The sequence below is a fragment of the Asterias amurensis genome, chromosome 9 (assembly GCF_032118995.1).
Source record: "Asterias amurensis chromosome 9, ASM3211899v1".
Taxonomy (NCBI): Eukaryota; Metazoa; Echinodermata; class Asteroidea; order Forcipulatida; family Asteriidae; genus Asterias; species Asterias amurensis.
This window is the reverse complement of record NC_092656.1, coordinates 13342863-13365168: the sequence shown is the minus strand read 5'-3', so window position 1 is coordinate 13365168 and position 22306 is coordinate 13342863. Positions and strand designations below refer to the sequence as shown.

The 22306-nt window shown below is 39.2% G+C and overlaps 1 protein-coding gene across 1 annotated transcript in view; it reads right to left on the bottom strand.

Annotated features, from left to right (window-relative positions):
* Window positions 1–1392: 1392 nt before the first annotated feature.
* Window positions 1393–22306, bottom strand: part of LOC139942338 (uncharacterized) — a 53342-nt gene continuing 32428 nt past the window's right edge. Inside the window, exons 2-3 of the mRNA XM_071939170.1 lie at window positions 19802–19894; window positions 1393–18025 (exon numbers count right to left, since the gene is read on the bottom strand). Coding sequence (XP_071795271.1) covers window positions 11685–18025; window positions 19802–19894 — 6434 coding nt within the window. The 3' untranslated portion in view covers window positions 1393–11684. The remainder of the gene's footprint in view (window positions 18026–19801; window positions 19895–22306) is intronic.

The window sequence follows — 22306 nt, the reverse complement described above, 5'->3', positions numbered from 1 at the left end:
TTTATCAAGGAAGAAACAAATTTCATGCTTAGCAAATTTTCTTGCTTACAGGTTTTATAAAATAATTGGGCCCAGATCGGGCCTAAGCATTCCTATAATCTTTCTCTGCTTCCTGATGAGTAAATGAAGCCCTTTGCTGGCATGGCCCTCAAAGGCCTGGGTGAAGAGAAGACATCTTGCAGCGCACAGTGGTGAAGGGCGCCAGTGTGTTACACCAGGACTCGAACCCACACCCAGATGGTTTAACCACCAGAACATGAACGATCTTTCAAACTACGTGTATGTCTTTATTATGAGCCCCCAAGAGAAATAAGTGAAGATTCAAATGTGAATGCCTCATCTGCTTGGAGATTACCTGGAACTGGTTGCCTGTAAATTGCCTTGAAGAGAAACCTCAATCTGCCATGATGGGGATTTCTCTCCCCCCCCCCCATTCTATCATCATTAGCAATCTCATGGGTGGAAGGACAATTAGTCTGGTCCCCTTTTATACAAAACTTTTCGCATGCACAGGGATGTGAAAGGAGGATGCACTACACTGCTGAAAATGGTACTCTTAAAATAAGAAAAAGAATCTTATTTAAAAAAACTTTTTTTGTGTCACCCAAAAACAATTTACCGAGTCGAGTGACAGAAAAATATTTTTTTGAAAAAAGATTGTTTTTAATTTCAGGAGTAAAATTTTTGGCAGAGTACAATAGAGGTTTATCTTAAGACTCCTTGCATATGTAGGCTGCCTCCACCGAGGTCATAAAATGAGAAGATGCTTGTGTGTATATGCATCGCACAAACATAGGTCTTCATCTGACATCAGTGGGTGTGCCGATACAGCTTGAGATATCAGGTGAAAGGGGTCTTTTAAATGATCTAAAACTGCAAAATTTGCCAGAAATATGCTGCTCGCCTTTGTAGTTTACCACGTTGCGTTCCTTTTAAAAAAGACTAAAACACTAATTGTTTTGTTGACTACAGACACTTTAGTAAAGCTTTGTAGAGCCAGCGTTTCATCCTGCTTAAGAAATTTAGGAGGTTTGTTGAAACGTCATGTCCCTCTTTGTGTTACCCCTGGAGCTATATAACTCAAGGTACTTCTGTGAGCGATATCATCACTACTTGCGAAAGAAATCACTAAAGAAGAATGATTTATTTATATAATAATATGAAGAAACGGGTTTTTTTCCCAACATAATGAATTTTTGGTTGGCAGAGAATAAAACTCTGGGAAGAATAAAAGGCTTGGGTTTTCCTCACACAAACCCCCCCCCCCTGAACTTTCCTTCCGATCCTTTCTGAGACTCCACTGAAAGAAATTTCCTTCACCTAGAATTATCAGACAACATTGAGACAACAAACACAACAAATCACTCCGCTGTGGCTTAATTAAGCAAGTACAATGTTGCATTTTTAAAACTTTATTCTGCCATGCAATGTGCTTTTACATTGGTTGACATGCTACATAAGCAATTATAAGCACACACAAAGAATCATTCAAGTTAGACTAAACCATTAATTATACAATACAGGCTTAATTATACAATACAGGCTTAATTAAGTAAGGGCTTTATTTTAACGAAGGTTTCACCAATTAAGAGTTGTCTTTACATAACACTTAAATGTTTGGGTTAAAATGCAGGATTCATCTTTCCTGTACCCTGCAAGAACATCAGTTTTGTTGTTTAGAGTAAGAGTGTTTCCACTGGACTGCTTGTATGTATTTGCAAAAACAGAACTACAGTCTCCAATAAAGAATGAGAAATCACAGAGCACTGAGCTGCGTACAGTACCCTATGACGACTGAATAAGTGCAACAAGCACACTTTTGTGAATTATACATGTACACGTAGTTGTTTGGTTCAATTTGTTGTGCACACCCAGACAGATTGTAAAACTGCTTATGGATCAGTTTTTCATTCTGCCTTCGGACCATGAAGACCAAATTGTTTTCCTTTATATGCTCGCTGTGATGTTTTTTGGCACCATAAACAGCTTACAGAGTGATATGACTTCATACATAACTTATTTTTATCTGCTGTGATGATGCAATATGTGAAAACAATTAAGTGTACAGAACAAGATTTAGCTTAATTGAAATCCTGCCTTCCAAGGCAATATGCGCCATCTTAAATTAACCCTGACTGTACCCAATGGTAAATTTTAACCATTGCCCCTCGGCAATCAAACAGTGCACATAATATGTAATCCATTGTATCTAAAAGCAATGTTTGATAAATGTGCATGGCAAAAACAAGATGGCGCTAAATACCATTGACAAGGTTTACAAAACACGGAAACACTAGTTTTGTATGACCTCCGATTTGATTTTTACACAAAGAGTGAAACAGTTATTTCCTTAGTAGATAAAAACTATTGGCATAACCGGCATACACAGCCAACTTAACCATCATAAACAAACTGACTTCCTTGTTGAAAGGTAATATTTATGTAGGCCTAAGCAATGGAAATGCCCTTTGTACATTTTACAACTGCCGCTTATTTACTTTGGCATTCCCACTATCTATTTCACAATTAGCATCACCTGTCATGAACAACAAAAATGTATTTCTTATAGCAATGACATGCTGACTAAGCATGAGATAAACTTGGTCTTCCGTTTTGTTGTTTAATTTTGTCTTCGGAGAAGTGATACGCCCACACAGCTGTCAAAGGAATACGCCCACACAACTGCCAGTGTTTTCCACATTACAAAAATACTGTTCTCATAGTTCTGCCATCTTGCTTTTGTAAGGCCTTATCAGAATTACAATTACAGTTAAGGCTATGTCTGTTGCTAAGGCTGTTGTTTTGTTTGTTTGTTTGTTTGTTTGTTTGTTTGTTTGTTTGTTTGTTTGTTTGTTTGTTTGTTTTGATGATCTTCCCTTCAAGGGAACTCGACAAATACCAAAAAAGGGATAAGGACATGTTGTCACAGCCAATCTGTCTCATACAAACATTGGTTTATGATTATGAATTGCACAAATCCATAAATTGTGATTCAGCAACTAGGTGACAATACTTATTCTAGTCATTGTGAAATCAGCAGTTTAGCTTAGGGGATTCAAACCCACCACTTTGTAATTGCAAGTCCAGCAGTCTAACAACTGGACCAGGGTGATGTTTAGGAAGTCATCTGTAAAACATGATGGTGCAGCTATAACCAGCCCTAGCTGTAACCATAACTCGGATCCAGTCTAACCAAATAGAGACTGGAAGGCAAACCTACATGTGTAGCCTGGTTCCTTTCATATAAACTGTGAATAACAGCAGAAAATGTAACCATGTAGTCAGAGAACAAGACAAAGATGGCTGCATCATGATCAAGGTCCAAAATAAGGTCATGTCCTCCTTGTTTGGTTTCCAAATGTTGATAATAAGTGTGAATTGTTTTATAACCATGGGAGAGTAGATTGTTTTCATTAATGCATCTTCACAACCCGGTACCAAACCAATTACTGAAAATGTGTTTCAGTTTCACTTCACACAACCAAGGTCGGCCTTTGGGAACAGCCCAGCCTTACTAGATAATATATGTGACAAAAATGTAATTAAACGGCTGCGCATTATCAAAGCATTAATCATAAAGCAATCCACTCATTGCAAGGTCAAGATTATACAACCAGATATTGGAATTACAAAGAAAGGGCTTATTTTCATTGTTTGCTTCAATGAGTGCTTTTGTCTACAGCCAAGCAGTGGGGATACGCTACCATGACATTGGCCATCACAGCTATTATAAATATCTGCATTTTAAAAGCTGCTTCTTACGACAACCTATAAGAATATCTTGAAAGATTTAAATGTTAATCAGAATTAAATTGCCCTTGCTATAACAAGGGTATAGATATAGTTGAACATAAGGTTACATCATAGATAAAGAGACATATATTTTGGAATTGGTAACTTTCAGATAGTGGCACTGTTGCTTAGCAAATTATGCTAACAATATATCACAATTATTTCCACAAAATGATTACACTGCAGTGTTTGTTACATTATGTTTCTAATGAACCAGTCCTCTTCCCGACTTTACTTAATGAAGAACCAATTTCGTCTTAAACTGATTAATAGTGACCTTTGAATTATATTTGTTCTGTCTTGCACATGATTTCCACAGTCTGGGGAAAAACAACAATTTGATCTACCCTGATAGAAAATACCATCTCAATGGAAGAGATTAACATTTGACGCAGGAACATCAATTACCATTTGAAGCCTACGCCTCACTGTAAGTGTTACCGTCTGTGTCAGAAGTGTTGCAACATGATTTAGGCCAGTGCATTTAAACATCCTTAAAGGCAAACTATACCTTTGGTTTTTGGAACCATTTGAATGTTTTAATTTTACATAAATGTAGTTCTGTACAATAACATTAACCTGTGAAATATTTAATTTCGGAGTGGATTCCGAAATGAAATTTTCACAGGTTAATGTAATAGTATAAAGAGTGGTTAGTCCAGTCCACACAGGCAGTACAATCCAGAATTGGAATAAACAATCCGAGAAACGTTTCATGCAGAAACGTTTTCTCAGATTGAAATGTTTTTTGAATCCCTTTCTCAAAAAAAACCACCCCACATTCCTTTTAAGGGACCAGTGTTTCTCAACAGCTGCAAGGCTAGTTACAAAGTCAGATTGTCATTCATTTTTGGAGTAATACCCAACGGTATACAACCTCCCTTTAAGCAGAAGCTATTTGAGCTATTGCTAAATGTTTTTAAGATGGCCAGCAGACAAAGCCGTCAACATACATGACTCTCCATGAAAATTAACACCAACTGTGAAATAATTGGGGATACAAACTATTAATGATCGTAATTATATTTCTGCATTGTGCACTCCAACATGGCAAGAAAAACTAAATAACTTTTGTCGCACTTTTTTAAATGAGTTGCAAAAAATAAAAATAAATAAAAGCTTCAATACAAAAATGTAACAAATTATAAACAATTTTCTCTCCGTATCTGAACAAAATATGTACAAGTTTGACTTATTGCATGGAAATAATTTTTTTTTGGCAAAGCAAAGTAAGAGGAAGTGAGGAACTTTCCACCTAATCTGGCAAGACATAAAAGAGTAAAAATCTAAAAGATACTGTAAAGTAGTTAACTATCAACTCGCTGTAGTGAAGAGAAATGCAAATACAGGAGTAAAACAAATAATAACTACTATTGTTCCATAAATTCAACCAAAAGGTAACTGCAAAAGGCAACTAACTCTTCATGCTAATATCACCACAAAATCTGAAATCATGAGAAAGTGAGTGAAGTACATACTATTAGCTTTATAAACCAAAACTCAATTTTTAAAGAAGTGACCATACAATGTACAATGTGTAGCTAATTAAAGAGAGGCATACAGAATTTTAGCCGCTCTAAGACTGTAGCAGATTGACACACTGAGGGGAATCCCCTGTGCAGTCTAGGGGATTATTTTTTACTTAATCCATAGAACTCTGTGCTTCTTCTTCTTATCGATAAGAAGAAGCTCTATGCTTAAACCTAGTGTCTGTTTAAAAAGGAGTTCTACAATCGTTGGTGCTGAGACCAAACATCCCAAAGTAGAACGCCAAGCTCTGAAATGTTACAAAAATCATTACAGTCTGGCTAATCACACATATACCAAATGCGGTGCAAGAGACGAGTCTATCCCACAAGAGTCTATAGGCTGCAAAAACATCCCTGAACCAATCTTGATGACGCGCCAATAAATGTACATGTGTCTAGCTTGGCAAGGAAAACATGCCTATCCTGCTTCGGGCAATATGCATGTATGTAATTAGTACATAGCTACACATTATCACAACATGATTATGCCTCGCAATGAACAATCAATCGAATGAACATCCTTCATTCCAAGTTCAGCTTTGTAAGCACAATCAATTAACATTCACCTCAAACGTAATTAGAATTTACCAAACCGGTCTACTGGAATGGTTTGCCAGACTTCAAACCCAGCGATACATACCAAATTACTTCACATACAGAGCAATATTGACTACATAGTATCTACCCCTAACACATCTGCCATGTTGAATTTATCTGTCACAATCGTAAACCAGTACAAGAAAAAAATATATACCTCAAATTGATCTGTTATCAAATATTGCATATTATAATCACATCCTCATAAGATCTACCCCTATATCTTTGAATAGCTTATACAATCAGATATCTTAAAGATCTACCCCTATCCTTGTATACTTCATTCTATCAGATATCTAAAAGATTCAGTTGCTAGTTTCCTACAACAGTCTTTGGCATTGTGTTCCAACTTTGTGCAGACATCATCTGTTTGACTAAAATATGAAAAAAACTTTCACTAATGTTGGTTACACATACAAAAAGCTGTCTTTCCATTTGTACATGTTGAAGAAATCTAATGCAAACAGGAATGCAAATTTGTTTTTGGCAAATGTTCAACCCAAATTAACTGTTTTTGTTTGTCACAGAAGTATGATCTAGAAAATGTCACCTTGGTACATTATAGCCCTCTCCTGCTGGATTTTATACCAAGTAATGAACAAACCAATGTTCAATTCAAGCTACTATGTTAGTACAACTTGCACGTTTTCTTCATTGAATTCTGGTGTGTGAAACAATTTACCATTATCCCAAACCCTGACTATGAACATGTCTTACTTATCATTTTACCCTCATTTCCTGTATAATTAGTCTAGTTTCAGTTCTGAAAATTAGTCTCAATATGTCAAAACAAAACTTTCAAAACTAATCATGAAATATATCACCATTGCATATAATAGATCTATCTATCATCAATTCTTCTTCTTTATAAGAATTGTTTTCATTGTCTATTATGATCAAAAAAAAAAAAGCTTGAACAAGACAATTCACTTGTACATAAGAGACCTTAGACTGTCACCAACAGACTGAACAGTAATGTTTACCAGAAACAGTGAAACCGCAATCATTGTATGTTATTTTGGCATACAAATACATGTACTTTAACTACACATATTTCTAAGCATATTGTGTGATTTTGATTCTTCAACATGTTCAATGGGTACCAGCACACTCTTTGATTGTGAGCAAAAACATTTTTTTTCTTCACAAAAGCCTAAACTTTCACAACAAAAAGCTGCACAATATGTACATCTGCATGTTAAATCTGGAAGATGTTTATATGTACATGTATGTATTATCTAAATGTGCAGGCCCCATGGTTTCTGCAGGTCAATTGAAACAGCTGAGTTACCATGGCAACCGTGAACACATACGACAACCGAGCTGAGACAAAGCGATGCCACCTGTTAGGAGACTTATTCTGCTCCTTTTTAATCAAAATAAATGTTACAGATGATGCTAGCAGTATGTACTTATTGACATTAGACTTATAAGTTAACCTGTCAGATCTGCCACATCAGTTTTTAATTTGCTAAAAAGGTTCCTATAGTTTTGTTTCCCTTGAAGGGTGTCTAAGTGTACAGTATATCACATCAAGCATCAAGGAGGAAATCAAATCCACCTTCCCTGAATGTTCGTTCTACTTCCCAATGAGCATGCTTATGTTAATCAAATGCTGGGAATGTCACTTCAGACCAGACAAATGAGATGCCAAGTGGCTGGCATGATGATATGACCAAATGATTGCCGCCCTGACTGACTGTACATAACATTGACTTATGAATGCTGTATAATGTTACTTCTACAGCTCATTTTACCGCAGGTAATAAAATATATGGCAAACACATTATTAAATACCCACGTCCCCCTGCCCTTTGGGCATGATGGGAGGGATCCATGAATATGCAAAGCTGCCTCTTCATGGATCCTCCATTCCCGGTGGATCCCTGTGGATCCCGGTGAGTCCCGGTGGACCCCGCTGGGTCCCAGACTTAGTCTCATACAGTATGAAAACACTTTAGAACCATCCTGCTCGGAAACCAACATCCAGTATGATTCAGTTTTGTAAGAAAGTGAATTCAGGGTTCTTCAAACAAACAACGCTGTCCATAACCTTTTGCTAAACTGTTTTTAAAAGCGAGGAAATGTACTTTTTTAGGTATATTATCCAGTGAGTATGGATATTGCTGCCGCTCTGAGCTAGTGGAATTTTTTTTTTGATAAATATTATCGTTCATATCAATTTCTTTAAGCAGAATTAGTTTTTAAGTTATAGTGCAGTTTTTTTACAGCAGGTTTTTAAAATCGTTATTTTAGGGATGGCTTCTAGTGCAGTTACCATTAGGTTACTGAAGTTTACTGAGTTTGAATATAGATGAACTGTCAAATAAGCATAGATCTGTTTTCCAATTGTACAATTAGGTTACTACTTTGCAGTAAGTTTTGGTAAAAACGTTTTGTTGGTAATAGGTGATAGTAACAAAAATAATTTGGGAGGCTAATCATCCTTACAAGCAGCTGAGAAGCTGAACTGCGAAGGATGCGGCTACAACGTGTTTAAGCCACCGGCATTCAAGGGTGGCAGCCAGCCACATCGACCCATGACCACGGAGCACCGCCACAGATCGAAAGTGTCTTGAGGGAGCAAAACCTCCGCTCGTGGCAAAGGAGAGGAGCAACGCATATGGCCTTAGGCGGGAATCGAACCAGGGCTTCATTAGTGAGAGGTGAGCGCTTTACACACTACGCCGACATACATACGCCGACATACATCCAATAATACAGAGCAATTAATGCAGTATTAATGCAGTGTAAACTTGAACCAGGTTTAGGCGTGGACTCTTGTGTTAAAGGAACACGTTGCCTTGGACCGGTCGAGTTGGCTTTTCAAAGACCGGTCTTCGAAAAGTGTTTGAAACCTTTTTTTTAGGAAATGAAAATGCGAGATAGATAATTTTTAAGTACTGATCCACTTTTAAAATATCTTTTTAACCATATGTATTTCATAACACACCGTTTCAAACGCTTTTCAAAGACCAACTCGTCCGATCCAAGGCAACGTGTTCCTTTTAATGTACCAGTTAAAAAACTACGTGTCGAGGCTCTGATCTAACTTTAAGTAATAACATTTGAGTTTCACATTGTAATCACAAATGGCTTACAGAATTTGTGACAACTTTTATCTACGTATTGGTAACTTTTTTTATACACATGTACATGAAAGATTTTTACCTTTTTCTCACCGTGTAATGAAAGGGTATATCCATTTAAGATATATTGATTAGACAAAATTACATGCATAATTAAAACTATGCAACTATTGTTCCATTTAGATAAACAACTCATGCACTTAACAATACTACACAATGCACTTAAACTACTAGTATACTTTGTCATACAAAGGCAGGCTCAGAAGATCAACAAAGGAGCCATTGTTGTCCTGGTGCCTCTTTAAAAAAGGAAGCTTCGTTTCTCAGGAAAGCATTGGCTCACTCATTGTGATTCTAAGCCTGCACCAATCTAATAACTACAAATACAATTTACTTAACTCCACAACATGTCATTACATGTACTGCTTTTTTTTTTTCTTTTTCTTTTTTTTTTCTTTTTTTTACAATTGCAATATATAACTTAAAAGTTTACAACTTTTTGTCATAATCCTACACAGCGAAACCAAAACTACACATTGTTTTATCATTTGTTTTAGTTGAATAAAAGTCTAAACAGGTACATGTTATGTACTTTTGGATAAAAAGCTAAAGTTCGGGTACTTTCTCTTTGGCACACCCATTGTCTGATTACTCTCGACTGTCCTTTTATTTTGTATTTATTTTAATAACACTTTACACAGTACTGAAACAGAAATCATGCACAACTGACAAATAATTACAGGGAAACTCTTACATTTGCACTTCCATTGGACAACTAGACTACATGTACTCAGGTGTATACCTTCTATTATGATTCTGGTTACTAAACAATTGAATTCAGACCCATGTTTAAATGATCCCAACATTCCATTCCACATACTCATAACATAAATAAATGTGGACATAACAAAAAAAGTTTAATAAAATTACTTCTCCCCAAGTCACATTGGACCTTGAGATTTAACCCTGTATGGTTGTTTTGATATTTGCACAACGTTTAAATCATACACAAACTTTGGTATCTTATGTATTTTCTTCCCTTCATAATACAAAAAAAAAACTATTAAACATCACTGGGGCTGATTATATACCATATACATTGTTAAAGGCACATGAAATAGACATTGCATAACGTTATATACTAGCACTCTATCTACAATGATGCTTAAAATCAAGCACATGCATGCATATTACGCAACATTAATAGTTGAACATTTAATTTTTCTGTTTGTTTGTTTATTCAAATTTTTTTCATTTGTTTTTGAAGAAGAAATTCGAAAGCTTTCTTCTATTTTAGAAGATTTTTATTTCTGTTTAAAAAGCAGTTTGCTAGCGATTATATATGCAGGCGAAAGTTATTGCACAATAAAAAAAAATATATCTAAAAACGATGAGCTTAAAAATATTACAATTGCAGGTTATTTTCTATTATAGAGCCAAAAAGCTCTGGTCTGTAAATTGCCATACAATGCTACATTTATTTACTGGTTTCACATTTGCATTTTGTGTTTATGATTGCACTCTAGAGGCTTTCATGCATCTTCCCAATTTATTATTATTTTATTTTCTTCATTGTTGGCTGCACGTCATTCTAAATTCATATTCACTTTGTTTTTACAACAAAATTTCAATTCGATGTGGCGATTATGTAGGAATGTATGTGGTTGAATACTTATGACAGGAAATTCCTGGTTATTTTGAAAAGAGAAATGTAACCCATTTGAAATATTTATCAACATGTGTAGCATGTCTCAAACAGGGTCATTGACTTGCTTCAGAACACACCAAGCTTACCAAATTAAGGTTACCAGCCGCAAAAAAACCACATTCCACATGTACCAGTTTTGACTGGTATCCTGCAACTTTTTTTGCTCAGTAGAACTTTTCTACGCAATGTTTGCTGCTTAAAAAACTCTAAGAAATTGGGCCCTGGTTTTAACTTTCAGCCGAGGGAACTTAACAATCTAACTCAAATCGTCCAACAATATTTACTGTGGAACTTTTTGAGATTTACCTTAAACTGAGGCAAAAACATATAACCACTTTAAGTGATTAAAACTCACACTTCTTTGCGAAAATTATTATAATTTCAAATGGTATTTGAGAGTTGTTATTAATTGTACTATGTAACAACAAAAAGCTTCTCATAAAACAAGAGCTTTGTAAAGTTTATGGCAAGTCATTCTATAAGCGTACGTGATTCATTGAGTTAACATTGCATCTTAAATTCATTTACTTTTGAGTTGTCATACATTAATTACTTTAACTTTTTAACACAATTAACCGAATAAACCAAGCTTACACTCCTATAACAACCAGTAACAACTGAACTAGAAACTACATCTACGCGGTATATTTAAGTACACAATGTAGTTTATGTAAAAAGTTAATTTAAATTTTGTTTAACCTATATGCTTTTTTGTGAAGATTCAGCATCATATAAAAAAAAAACATTGGCAAACCTGAAATACGAAATACAGGTTTTATACACTTTCAAGTTTTGAAATTACCTTTAATGTTGAAGTAGGCAAAAAAAGGAAACATTTCATGCTAGCGTAACAAGTTAATTGATTACTTATGATTCTACAAGCTTTAGTTTTTGTACATCAAACAAATGAAAGAGTTTCAGGGAAGCTGCTTTGAATCAAGTGTGTGTATTTCTTTAGCTGAAGTTACATCAAAACTCCACCTTGTACATGAAGAAGTTTTCATCTTTCATTTGAACAACACTTCGGCTGGCTGGCTGAGAGATGGTGATCTTGGAATTGGTCAGCTCGGTCAGATTCTTTTGCTCCCACTCTTGCAGGGTATTGATATCGTACGTCGGGATGACGGTGACCTCTGCATCAGGCTCCTCCCATTTAGCTTTGCCTTCCAGTAGAGCATCAAGGACAGTCGTACTCGGCTGGTTGCGACCCTTATCATTTGCACTGATGACATAATTTTTGGCCCGGATTCGCCTGAAAAACTCTAGGTTAACTGAATCTTCACTTGCATGATTTGGAATATAGGTGAGATCCACATACACTGGAGGTCCACTAACTGGTATTACTGGTGTTTTGGCTGCTGCACTCGTTGTCTTAGCAGAAGTTGGTCTCTTACTGCTGTCTGATTTCTTCCCATCACCAGTCTTAGATGGAGCAGATCTTGAAAATCTCTCCGTTTCCTTCTTGGCAGAATCTGCTGGTTTCCTGCTGCCGTTTCCTGCAGGCTTTGAACCTGTTGGCCGTTGAGGAGCAGTCTTCGGCGTGGTCTTGGAACTGGTTAGCTTAGTGGGAGATAGTTTCTTTGTTACTCCTGGCTTGGTATCTACACTGCCGTTGGTTTTGGTTCTGCTGTTGCTACTACTGCTCCTAGATGCAGAGGCAGCAGTCTGCCTTTCCCATGGTCTGACAGAAGTCTTGTCTCCATTCAAACCTTGTGGCCTTGTAGGTGTTGTGGATGATTTGGGGGTTGGGGATCTGCTTGGCTTCTTCTCCGCAGTCATGGTCTTCCTCTCGGTCGGAGACTTCTTCTCCAGTGGTTTTCTCTCAGGAACTTTCTTCTCTGCAGTTGTTTTCTGCTCTGTGCTTGTCACCCGCTTCTTGGCAACGGGTGTTGTCTTCACAGTGTCAGGTTTTTTCAGTGCCGTTGTTTGTGTCTTTGTAGTATGTTTCTTCTCTGTCACTGTACTCACTTTGGTCTTTGTGGAGCTCTTAGCATCTTTAGTAGCGCTCTTGGTATCCTTTGTTGTTTTAGTGGTGGTCTTCGTGCTACTGATTTCTTTCTTGGCCTTCTCTCCTGGCTTCTTGGTGGCTGATGTTGTTGATTTTTTGGTGGTCGTTTTTGTTGTAACAGGTGTTGCAGCCTTGGCCGAAACATCTGAAGCTTTACTCTGCTTGACCTCTGGTTTACTAGCAACAGTTGCCTGGGTAGCAGATACAATATCAACTACTGGTACTGGACTTTGAGTTGGCTCTTGACTAGATTCAATGTCAGGACTTGGCTGTGGAGGGACTGTTATGACAGGGTCCATGGGCTCAAATACAGGCTCAGGATCAACAACAGGTGAAGGAGAATCAATAACAGGTGAAGGAGAATCAATAACAGGTGAAGGAGAATCAATAACAGGTGAAGGAGAATCAATAACAGGTTCAGGAGAATCAATCACAGGTGAAAGAGAATTAATAACAGGTTCAGGAGAATCAATAACAGGTGAAGGAGAATCTATAACAGGTTCAGGAGAATCAATAACAGGTGAAGGAGAATCAATAACAGGTTCAGGAGAATCAACAACAGGTGCAGCTGGCTCTTGAACAGGTAATAGTTGTTCAGAGGAATCTTCTGATTCTGGAGGTTCCAATATCACCTCAGGAGGCTCCTGGACAGGTGCAGCCAATTCAGAGATTATCTCAGCAGGTTCCTCAACTGGTGCTGGAGGTTCAAACATCAAATCAGCTGGTTCTGGCTCAGATTGGGGAGTCATATCACATTCTGGTTCTGGTTCTGGTTTTGGTTCTGGTTCTTGTTCTGGTTCTACGATGGGGTCCATAGGTTCGTCAAGGAGAGGTTCAGAAAGAGAATCTGGTTCCCTATCTGAAAGAGGCTCTGAGAGTGAATCAACGAGAGGTTCTGACAGTGATGTCTCCTCTTGGACTTGCTCCTCATCTTGGATGACATCCGGAATAGGCTGAGGTACCATCTCAGGCTCTGGGGATTGCTGGGCAGAAGCTTCTGGCTGCCATACTGGTTCAGGTATGTACGTACCTGAAAACTCTTGTGCTGCAACAGAAGACTGTTCCAGAGTTTCAGGCTCTGGTTCTGCTGGTTCTGTTGGTTCAGTTTGGACAACATCAGGCTGGTTTTGGAATTGTTCAGTGTATCCTGCTTCTTCTATGCTATCCTCAACCCTTTGCTCTTGAGAAAAACCTTCTTCAAAATGTTCACCTTCATAACGAATCACCTCCTCTGTTTCTGTTTCAGTAACAACAATGTTAGAATATGCTTCTGGTTGATCTTCATGTACTTCCCCTTGTCTAGAAGTGAACTCATCTTGGTTAATTTCTTCTACATCATCAAAATCGGTGCGAGAAATGATCTTTTCTGTTTCTGCTTCAGTAACAACAATGTTAGAATATGCTTCTGGTTGATCTTCATGTACTTCCCCTTGTCCAGAAGTGAACTCATCTTGGTTAATTTCTTCTACGTCATCAAAATCGGTGCGAGAAATGATCTTTTCTGTTTCTGCTTCAGTAACAACAATGTTAGAATATGCTTCTGGTTGATCTTCATGTACTTCCCCTTGTCCAGAAGTGAACTCATCTTGGTTAATTTCTTCTACGTCATCAAAATCGGTGCGAGAAATGATCTTTTCTGTTTCTGCTTCAGTAACAACAATGCTTGTTTCTGCTTCAGTAACAACAATGCTTGTGTCTGCTTCCGGCTGATCTGGTCCAGGAAAGAAATCATCTTGGTTCATCTGTTCAGGCTCTTGATTCACCTCTTCGGGGTCTTGGCTAAATTGATCCATGGGTGGCGGAATGTCACCGAATGCCATGAAATTTTGGTTAATTTCCTGATTTTCCCCTTGGCTCCACGCTTCCATTGTTGGCTCTTCTGATGCCATGGCGATCTGTTCTTCTTGTTCTGGCACGACTTGATCTAAAACTTGATCCTCCTCTGGTGCTGGAGACTCACCATCTTCTTGGTTTTCTATTTCCATTTCTTCTTCTTCGACATCAACCTGCCCTTCAGTAGATGGTATTTCAAACATTGGCCCTCCTCTTATTTCTGCTTCAAGGGGCTCCTCTTTGGTATCAATAAGGACTTCTTGATTGGCCATTTCTTCTGAACCTGGTTGTATAACATCCTGAGTGTAAGGATCCTCAGGGAATCCTTGATCTGATGATCCCTCTTCAGGAGTTGCTTCTACCTCTCCCAGACTTTCTTGATCTCTGATATCACTTTCTGTGTCATTCTTCTCCTCATCATTAACTTCTTGCTGGTCTGCCTCTTCAATATCTTCTCTGTACACTTGATCAGGCTGTGGGACGGGTGAAAGCTCGTCATATCTCATTTCAAACTCTTGTGGAGCTTCTAGACTAGGTTTGACTTCTATCTCTGATGCTTGAGATGCTTCTGATGTATCCTCATCGTCTTCTGCTATTTCTTCATGCTGCTCAAGCTGACCTCCTTGTTCCACATTCTGGTTATCGTCTGGGATAACAGGAGGTGGAATCTGTATATCATCATAGGATGCTTGCTCTTGCTGGCTTTCATGGGCCTCCGCTTCAGGACGTGATTCCTCAAGCAGGTAGTTATCTTCAGGCTCTTGATCTGGAGAAGAAAACTCAATCCGTGGTTCCCATGGATGTGGACCATCACTTGGCGAAGGGGTCTCATCATCAAAAGCTCCTTGTATGACATCTTGATTATCACTTAGAGGTGATTCATGATCATAATATTGGTCCTTTTTATCCTCCTGTGCTAGTACCAAGTCGTCCGGTGTCGAAGCTGCTGCACCATGGTCTTCCTCTGCATAATCTCCAAAGTCTGCTTTCACGGGTGATTGTGCTGTTGTTGCCGTGTCTACAGCAAAGACAGGAGAGCCATTATTAGAAGAGTCATCCCCATACTCAACTTGATCACTTGGCGAAATTTCTCCAGATGGCATCCTCCCATTTGAACTTCTCTGCTCACCCTCACCAAAGCCAGAAGAATCTACAGGCTTGCAGAAAGCAGAAGCGCCACTAAAAGTGAATGCACTCATGTCCTGTTGACTCTCGGGCAAGTTTCTATCCATGAGATTCCCACAAATATCTCCCTGTACTGTCGCCATTGGCTCATTATCAACTGGTGATTGTTGCGTATCCATTGCTCCTTCCTCGTCTGGGGGTGGTGTGTTACAGTTGTAGCCATCCGCACACACGTCACCATCTTCAGGGGGCGGAGTGTTGCAGTTCATACCATCAGTGCACTTGTATGGCTCGATTGGTTTGAAGTTGCCACAAGCATCCTCTGCGTAGCTGTCTTCTGGAGGAGGAGTGCCGCAATGTTCACCGTCAGTACAACGATTGTCTGGAGGGGGCGTGTTGCAGTGAATTCCATCCATGCAGTCTACCTGGCCATTTGGAGGCGGGGTCCCACAGTGTATTCCATCCGTGCAAGGAGGGGGCGTGTTGCAGTGAATTCCATCCGTGCAAGGAGGGGGCGTGTTGCAGTGAATTCCGTCTGTGCAAGGAGGGGGCGTGTTGCAGTGTATTCCGTCCGTGCAAGGAGGGGGCGTGTTGCAGTGTATTCCATCCGTGCAAGGAGGGGGCGTGTTGCAGTGTATACCATCCGTGCAAGGAGGGGGCGTGTTGCAGTGTATTCCATCCGTGCAAGGAGGGGGCGTGTTGCAATGTATTCCATCCGTGCAAGGAGGGGGCGTGTTGCAGTGTATTCCATCCGTGCAAGGAGGGGGTGTGTTGCAGTGTATACCATCCGTGCAAGGAGGGGGTGTGTTGCAGTGAATTCCATCCGTGCAAGGAGGGGGCGTGTTGCAGTGTATTCCATCCGTGCAAGGAGGGGGCGTGTTGCAGTGTATTCCATCCGTGCAAGGAGGGGGCGTGTTGCAGTGTACACCATCAGTACAGGGTGCTTGGTTACTGGAACTGGCCGCACCCTTTGAATTTACACTAGATAAGGGCCCATTGGCTTTCGCCGTAGACTTTCCTGGTGCAGCACGTGTTGTTTTCTTTTTTAGCTGTGCTCCTCCCTTGCTTAGCTTAGCTGCAGTGACTTCAGGATGTTTAAGATATTCCAGATGCTTCAGCCTGTCAAGACCCTCAAGGATTTTGCTCTGAGGAGCATTACCTGGAAACAACACTTTGACAATTTCTTCGTGTTGGTTGGCTGGCTGCCAGACAATCAAAGCGCAGATAGAAACAGCACTTGAACTTAGACTTTCACTTTCCTTCCCATTCACCTTCATGCCTGTTTTAACTTTTGAGAATGCCTTATTACCACTCCATTGCAACATGAAATCTTTCAATTCTTTGCTATCATGAACCGGTGTTAAGATAAACATATCAAGACGGCCAATACCAACCTTCTGATACAGTGTGACCGGTTCAATTACCTTGCCTACATTAGCGGAACAGGAGAAGGGTTTGATGTCTAGCTCCTGAAGCAGCTGCTGTGTTAGGTTACCCTCGCTGATGGTCTTCAGTTCCAGACTCTCTGGCGACTTCTTGTTCTCTGGTGCATTCAAGAAAACCACTCCGACCTCTGGTGAGTTGCACTTGATCAACCACTCCTCATACTCTGGTGTTCCTTTCTCTGGCTCGGCGAGCTGTTGCTCTGCGATCTTCCTCTTCAAGAGACTGTTGAAACCCATCAGTGAATCTGGCTGCATATGGGGGGCCATGATGGCATCGATTCTATGCAGGTGCTTGGCAAACTTCCAGAAGCAGCTCTTGGTGCAGTAGCCTCCTCCAAGAAAAATACTAAAGTCAGTGACGGCAAAGAAGGCACAGTCTCCTTTGCCGGCTGGGAATATGAGCACAGTAGGCTTGGTGATTTTACACTTGACCCCAACACCCATAGTGGGTGGTTCCAGGAGCTCGAAGGATGACGGGATGACCATGTTGGTGCGTATGGTCTGCATGATTAGGGAAACACCAGCACTGTCGTTCTTCACCTCCTGTGGGTTGATGGTCAGATTCAGGCTCTTAGTGAATGACTGTTTAGTGACGGAAGCCGTCGTCCAGTGGCAGCCAGAGACAACTAGCGTCTGACGCTCTTCCTGGGAGGCTTTTAAGACAGCAGCATCTACATCCGGCTCACTGAAGACATCCGCAATGTCCTTCAGCGTGAACGTATCATTATGGAGAATCCAGTCACCGTTCCCTTGAAGCCAATGGCCGCCATAGATGAGATGCTTGTTGGACGCATTGTGGATGAGAAGACTGCGTAGTTCAGTGGTAACTTCAGTAGATGTTGGGTTGATTAAGACCACTAAACCAAGATTGCTGCCACATTGGGAAAAGCTCCTATGCACTGTAAGAACAAAAAGGGAAAGAAAGAAAAATAATAAATATCCTTGCCATTCCATAATTTTTGTCAGGTATAAAGGATAACAGCGCCCGAATTTCCACACTGGACCACATGCCACATGCTCCAGTAGTTTTTGAGTCGGGCCGATAAACTTTTGACCAGACAAGATTTTTTAAATTGAATACCATGAAGCATAACACCTCACTGTGTAGAGTCTTGAACAAAAAAGAGTTTGTTCAAATATTGACTTTGAGCCCGTCAGACTCAAAGTCAATATTTGAACACTTTTTGTTTTGTTCAAATCAATTGAGTGATGACATACCCATAAAAACAAATGGAGTGAACCTTTCTTACATGTTATAGCGCTTGTTCAAATTGAGAAAAAAAAAGGATTAACTTACAGCGCATTTTAAACTCGTTCAGGAAGCTTTTTCATATTTTATTGGTCAATGAAATGGAATTTTGGTCCAGTAAACATGTCAGGTTTCCGATAAAACTCAAGCCCTACATAAATAAGCAATTTGCAACATTTTAACAATGTACCTTACAAAGGTTTGTTTAATTTCACTGAATGTCCTTTTTCATTAAGGATGTGTACTTAAAAAATACAAGACAAACTAAACAGCCCATTTGTAAGCAATGCCTTACACAGTGGTGCGTTTACAAGGAATTTCCCTAAAAGTCTTGGGATTTTTTCCAGTCAAGGGGGTACTTCAAAAAACCAGGGCAAGTTGAAGGAACTAAAACTTGATTATTCATACAAATTTCAAACACATTTGAAACTGTATAAAATTAAACTCTCCCCTGAAATTTAGATCATGTTGCAAACATTATTATGAGTAAGTTCAGCCGTAAAAAGTCTGCTCAGCACATTAGCAACTTGGGATGTGTGGGTTTCTCTACCGCCGCCGGCAGAAGTGATATTTGCACGTTCAGTGTTGGATATCATTGGACATGTCTCCAACTGAATTCTGATACGCCAGTCTCATTTACAAGAAATGTTATATTTATTCTCTTTTTCCAAGAGTAGGCCACTGTTTCGTTCAGCTTGTGCTTTGTAAAACAACAGTTCAATATAGGGAAATTGACCAAAAGAAGTCATACACAGAGCTTGAGTTTGGGAGGATCAAGATCCACAGGACCGCTGGGCTTTACTCAACATTTTTACTGGATGGACCAAAAGCAGTATAAGTCATCAACAAATAAAGGTTTGAAAATGGCCTTGGTGCCCTTTCAGTTGGCCTTGGTGCCCCTTTCTTTAAATAACAATACATCAAACTTATCAACATCTCATAATAGGTTTGAAAAAGGCCTTGGTGCCCTTTCAGTTGACCTTGGTGCCCCTTTCTTTAGTGTTTCAGTATAAACTGTTTCATTTGGCACTAGAGAAGACGTCTATTGATCTTTTAAAATAAAAGTACATAGTACATGTAGGTCATACTACATGTATCACTCAACAAAATCCAAATATATTTGTTGAATTAAAGATATTTATTAAATTGAAAAACACAAGAATGCTAGACTCGTGCTAAAATCACTGGCCTCTGTCCAGTGTAAACTTTGAGCCATGCACAGCAAGAATGAGCAAAAAAATCATAATGCTGATAAATTCTCTGCTGCTGAAAATGAGAATACACAATGAGTAGAATTACCAATAGTGTCCAGTGCTTTAATGATGATCAGAAAGGAATTTCCTCGATCAAGTCCAACTACATGTACATGTACATACACAGTACATAGATGTGACTAATTATCTATAATTGATATCCATGTACATACCAAGGCCAACCTTGTTGACATCAGCAGCTGCAGCAGTTTGCAGTGTGGTATCGTAACTAATGGCGCTGTCCTCTACTGCCCAGCACTGGAGAGCTGCAAAAGAACATCACAAGAAAAGTATAGTTGTTAACTCTATGTATTTTATCTTTAGCCAATATTGTTGGGGAAAACACAGGATCACAATACTGCATTGATTAGTGTTCGGGAATGACGGTTGCTTTCCTCCACAGCCCAGTGTTTTAGAGCTACAAAGAACAACACAAACCTGTTTCGCTATAAGCCCACAGTTAGTGAACAAGGCAACAAGATTACAAAAATGTATCTTGGTTAATACTCTGCAATAATCACTACTTATGTACCTTCCTCGCCCCCCCCCCCAAAAAAAAGAAGTTTCATAACAACCTTTTAATATAGAAAATGTTTGCCTCACTCAACCCCCCCCCCCCCCTCCAAAAGAAATAGAGCTAGAAGTTAATAACACATGTACATGTACATCTTATTGATTCTTCAGGAGTGGTCTCTTCCTACATGTACATGTAATGACACAATTGTTACAAGTGGTGGCAACTGACTAAGCCTGCCACACTTGCCATTTGGGAGTCAAATAAATAACCTAAATTGCGCATAAAAGTTGCAGTAACACTAGCACGCTTACAATGTACCCTGCTTCACTAAAGTAACTCGGGGACATTGACTTCCAAAATGGGGCATCCAAGACTGTTGTGATTTTGAGAAAGCAAAGAATACACTGTACATCACTTGTGTAAATTTTTCATCAAGATTTCCTTGAAGCATTTTGCTAGCTTGTGATATGATATGTGGTTTCAAAGCAGCTTAAAAAAGGGGTCAGGGAAATATCACATCAACACAGTAACAATAATTACTCAGACACTACTGGAAATGATAACAAAACAAAAGAGCGAGCAGGATTACGCATTAATTTTAAATTTCTGTGGGCTTCACTATTTGGTCATACAATGGTTTAACAGGTTCAGGACTGATACTTCACAGAGACAACAAAGGTGATTGCCTCCAAGCCCCCTTGTCCTTGCCTTGGTGCCCTTAAAATGCCCTAGTAGAAATTAACATTTTCTTCATAGGGTGCTTCTGTTTTTTTTAAGAAAATGCCTTGGTGCCCTTGCCCTTTCTAAAACGAAGCGTAAAGACCTATTTGAAGTTTTAAAGAATCAAGATTAGTCACTTCAACAGGTTCAAATGTTCAAATGCATTCATGTACATATTGTGTACATATACATGTACAACACGCAGAAACTTGCACTGTCTAATTGAAACTAGGAATATTAAATGACTATCAAGTTGACATTTGGAGAGAAACGCAGGCCAATGACCAGGAAATTTTGCCTACACATGACAGTTGTACTCGAACCAAACTCACTGTCAGAATTAATACGCCCATGTAGTACAGTGTACACCATGTCTTGACAAGGTAAGGTCATAGCATCTTGACAGGCTAAGCTGTAGTCAGTTTGCGAAGTTCAAACGTTACTGATATCAGTGTTCACAGAATCTCCTTTAAAGAGGCAGTGCAACATCTGTGTGTTTCAGCAAACTTTTCAAAGATTTATCTACTTTCTACAACTTTGAACAAGTACATTATTGCATCAAGTAAGAGAGCAAGATGTTAGTGAATTGTAAAATTACCTTTGCCTACCTGAATGTACAATTATTTGATGAGTACCTCAGGGGTCAAAATTAATCAGGACCACAGGCCGGAGCGGAGGCCTGTGGTTTGAATGGCGGGCCAGTAATCTCACAATGGGACAAGCCCGGTGGTCTTGTGTTTTTCATTTGAATAAAATGCCTCAGTATGTAATATCTTTGTGACAACGTGTTGACTGTGAACGAGGTTATATTCTTTCAATTCTCTTTTTCAAGAGTATCGGAGTGCACTTACAGTAAACACAAATGAAAAGATCTTCTCTGAGTGCTTGTTCAACTCATTTTAATAATGGTTATAAATAAATTCTGGTCAAGTAAAGATTTCGAGCTACAGGCTTTGTGGATATTCCTCAAATATTTTAGCCCTGAGCACCGAACATGTACACACGTAGTACATGTGTCCATAGGGGCAAGGATCATCACTGTGAAACAGAAACTTTCACTAGATAATTTGTGCTCTACATGTACCACACACATTAGACTTGGTTCCAAGTCTTTGGTCATGGCTTTTTAGTCGTCCAGATACCCGCTTCACCAGCGCCCTCTTGTGATCAACCGTCGTCATTTAGCCTACGGCATGTGAAAGCTAATAATGTGGGGGCGTTTTTCGTGGCTGAGGTGCAGAAGAATAACCGCGATCTAAGACTTGAATCAAGTCTACACAAACATGTCGAACATACGATGTAAGATCTTCCCTTCATATAAAATGTATGCAATTCTCATTCTCTAGGAAATATGGGTTTGAAATACTGTAACAATCCAACAAAACAGCCTTTCAAAACCCTCAAAGCCTCAGTCATACAGATACAGTATACCCCTGGGGAT